The sequence below is a fragment of the Atta cephalotes genome, assembly GCF_000143395.1.
Source record: "Atta cephalotes unplaced genomic scaffold scaffold00008, whole genome shotgun sequence".
NCBI lineage: Eukaryota > Metazoa > Arthropoda > Insecta > Hymenoptera > Formicidae > Atta > Atta cephalotes.
The window spans coordinates 5,443,937-5,447,799 of NW_012130072.1; the positions used below are offsets into that span (position 1 = coordinate 5,443,937).

The following is a 3,863-nucleotide window of genomic DNA, read 5'->3' on the forward strand; positions in this document are numbered from 1 at the left end:
TATCTTTTATTTTAAATATAGTATATTTTTATTTTAAAATATTTGTATATAATTAGAAAATAAATTTTTTATACCTACATAATTGATTAAATTTGGTTAGATTAAATTAAAAAGCAGATATTATGGGAATAAAGATGGATCATGAATTTTTTGATGATTTGTATCAAAAATAATATTATATATTCCATTAAAAATTAATTTTAATTCGATCTCTAAATACGAGGCTTTAAAAATAATGCGGAGAATTAAAATAAATTAAGTAGAAACAAAAATAAATGCATGATATGATTTAATTATATTTTTAATTATTATCGTAACAATTAGTCCATATTAGTAACATTGCACATTATATTGTGTCAGTCGGGAAGAATCTTAAATTGAAAGCAAACTTACGGTATAAAATCGTTGATTAAATTTAATGACGCATACTTCAATAATATAATCACATATAATTATGTGAATGTAGATATGATTCTTATCAGTCATCGATACTTGTTCACAGGGTTTCGTATTCGCACCCACAGCTGGATCGTATTGCAACGGATCTCAAAAGACGCTCCAATATCCGTCTGGATTCTAAAGTATACGAAACGAAAGGTCGGATATCGATCGCTATCAATCACTGCTGGAACGAATTGAACAAGACTTCAACGGGACTAGTCTTTCCGCGTGCTTTCGTGTTGTTGGTGTGCTTAATCCACGTGATGAGTGTGTGCTCTTCGTGCTAAGATTTCAATTCGTTTCTGAGCGCGAACGTGATTCGTGAATCGAGAGTGTCCTGTGTTGTTCGTAGTTCGCCCGAGACCCTAGAAGTAGCTTGTTCGTGCACGTACTGTAGAGTTTGAGGGTTGACGCCTTCAAACCGCAAGCGTACAATAATCCTGTCTTCCTCAAGGATAAACGAAACCGAGCGAAGGAGGCACCGACATCCGGTCGCCAAACGGACTCCTATGAAAATGCTACAGTCGCTAAACGCTCTGGCGGGTAAAATCTCGCCGGGCTCTCCTACCGACAGCAACGCCAACAAGGTGCACATGCATAATAACAACAATAATAACAACAACGTGCATCACCATCCCTACTCCAAACAGCAGACCCAGCCGTCCCCATCACATTCTGCCAACGGCGACCAAAAGGAAAATACGTGAGTTTTTTTCTATTGTTTTTATATTGCAAGTTGTCCAAAAAAAATTACAAAAAGGATTTTGTGTATTGTTTATTTTAAATACAATCGTGTTTTTAGAATAAGAGAGATAACTTATTTTTAGATAGTCAATAATATTTTGTTCGTTTTATTATTAAATTTTGGTAAATACTGTAAATAGTAATAATGTATGATTACACATATAGTACATGACAATTACATGTTGATAATTTTTGAGATCTTTTTTATTTTTTTCAAACATTTTTGACAGTTGAGGAATAAACTATTATTGGGCAAATCATTGTTTTCCAGTAAATATTGGAATATTATATAACAATAAAGGTAACGTTAGATTTTTTTACTACTGAGCTAAATTGTTAATTGCAATAACAAAACTTTGATGCTTATTTGTACATTGTTGAATAATTACTGACTAATATCAGAAAGTAGGTCGTCCACATGTTGCAATTTCACACTAATAACAGGCTAGGGAAATTTCTACATTATCCTAGATCGGCAAATCTCATAGCCCATCGACAATCTGTTAAAATGTTTTGTTTATGCTAATATAGCTTACTTGTATCACAGAACTCCGTATTACGTCTCATTTCAATTAAGCATATTCAAGAGGTTGTTGCAACAATGTTAACGTAACACATATAACTGAAGTTTCTTGCTTTATACCAATGACATAACACAGCATAGCGTAGCACTGGCACTATTGTAATATTCAACAATTGTTATTTAACACGAGAAACAATTCTGCTATTGAAGAATTTGAGCTACATCACTAATTTAAATTACATTTGATTCTAGTATAACTGTGAATGAACTAATTTTTGGATAAAACTTAGTCTAAATACTAAATTAAAAATACTTTTATGTCTTAAATTGTCACGATACATTGAAGGATTTTCCATAAGAATCAAATAATCTATTTTTTTTTAATCTGGATTATGACGTTAAATTATTCTCTATTAGTAACGTTACATACTCGGTCACATAGTGAACAATTTTGTTTCAGCAAGAATCAAATGTTTCAGCAAAAGAAAACGGGAAAATAAAAGTTCAATATTTACAAAGGATTTGTTTTTGTTAAGAGTTTATAAAATTTTTCAAATAAATATTAAAAAAATTTTTGTTGCTTTGTACAGAAATTTTTGTTATATTTTATCGAAAATTTTATCGTGTTTGAAACAATTTGATCCTAAATATTGATAATGATAGGAATGTTTAATATATGCAAAAGACGTTTTATAAATAATACAATAAAAAAATTGTATGTTGCTCTGATACAAAATATTTATAAGGCATTTTAAAATTTACAAATTACATTTTAATATTATAATAAGATTAGTTGTTATTATATATTTTTGCACATACAACTTCCAGGAATTAGAGATTATTAATAAAATCAGAGAGAATTACATAAAATTTTTCGAACTGTTATTCTTATTGTGATTTTCAGAGTAAATTCTAAGAGAAAATTCTCTCCGTGTACTTTAAATAATACTATTTTATTATTTTATCATTATTAAAAATATTATAAAAAATAAATGTAAAATTTAATGTAATTTAATTATAAAATAAATGTATAATTAAATGTAAATAGATAACAAATATAAAATATCTGTCAAACAAGTCTAAGGATTTTTTAAATGGATTCACTTAAAATATTAATTAAAGTCTAAAACTTCGTTTTTTATACTTCTTACATGTTTGGAAAAAAATTATCATAGTTATACAACGAACAGTTTAAACATGAGAAGATTTTTTTCTGTAAATTTAACCTTTTGGACTTGTTTAGTTTTTGTGAAAAACCACTTTAATTAATTTGATATGATAACGTTTATATAATAATTGTATCATTCTAAAGAAAACTTTCGCATTATATCTTATGTTTTATCATTTTTTATTCATCAATTATCATTTTTATTCATAAAAGATTGAAAGAATGTTGTTCCTGCCGTTACAATTGCGAAAATTCTTTTATTTTCGCTGAGAAGATACTGTGGCATTTTGAGTAATCGTTAATTTTAAACTTCTATTTTTCTCTCTGTTTTAATTCGTGACGAACGACTGGAAAATGTAATTTAATGCTTATCCTGTACCGTTTGTTGTTCACTTCTTTTTTCCATAATTTCATTGCTCGTGAAAACTGAGAATGAGATACTTCTTGACATAGAAAAAAAACGTGTTATAAGAATATCGGATACAAGACTTCCTTCGTAACGAAAAATCAAACGGAGGAGAAAAGGAAGCATATAATATTAGAGGCACAATATATAAGAAACATTACGCTTTGAAGCGTGCGCCCTTCCTTCCTGTCGAGTCAAGAATCCTTCGGAACATCTTGATCAACAAAGACAAGATTTCGTTAAAATAAACAACGTAGAGATCCAAATTCTACTAACTGCATCTCAACGGCTTTCAAGAAAGCGCTCGAAAATGCGACCTGCTTATGTCATCATAGATAACCCGTAACTTTTTCATAAGCACGGCTTTAAAAAGTCTGTTTACGAGAACAAAGAGGCTTCTAGAACAAGGGTTCATGTTTCTACTCTATGTTCCTTTTTAATGGAAAAAGTATTTATGCGCAGAAAATGTCGCGACGTTCTTCATCATCGTATTTCGTATTTAAAAGTATTTCCTTTAGCGCGTGAACTCTGGTATTCTTTTAAGAATCATAAAAGAGATTGAGAGAGAGAGAGAGAGAGAG

The 3,863-nt window shown here is 29.6% G+C and overlaps 1 protein-coding gene across 1 annotated transcript; it reads left to right on the top strand.

The window, feature by feature from the left end:
* The first annotated feature begins 902 nt into the window (after positions 1 to 902).
* On the top strand, positions 903 to 1,148 carry LOC105627275 (homeobox protein 13-like). The gene has a single exon (XM_012208562.1). It carries the CDS (start codon positions 951 to 953, stop codon positions 1,146 to 1,148), a length of 198 nt encoding a protein of 65 aa, XP_012063952.1. The 5' UTR covers positions 903 to 950.
* The last annotated feature ends 2,715 nt before the right edge of the window (positions 1,149 to 3,863 follow it).

What these genes read in the sequence shown, in the direction of transcription:
- LOC105627275 (XM_012208562.1), top strand. Translation starts at nt 951, where the DNA reads ATGAAAATGCTACAGTCGCTAAACGCTCTGGCGGGTAAAATCTCGCCG.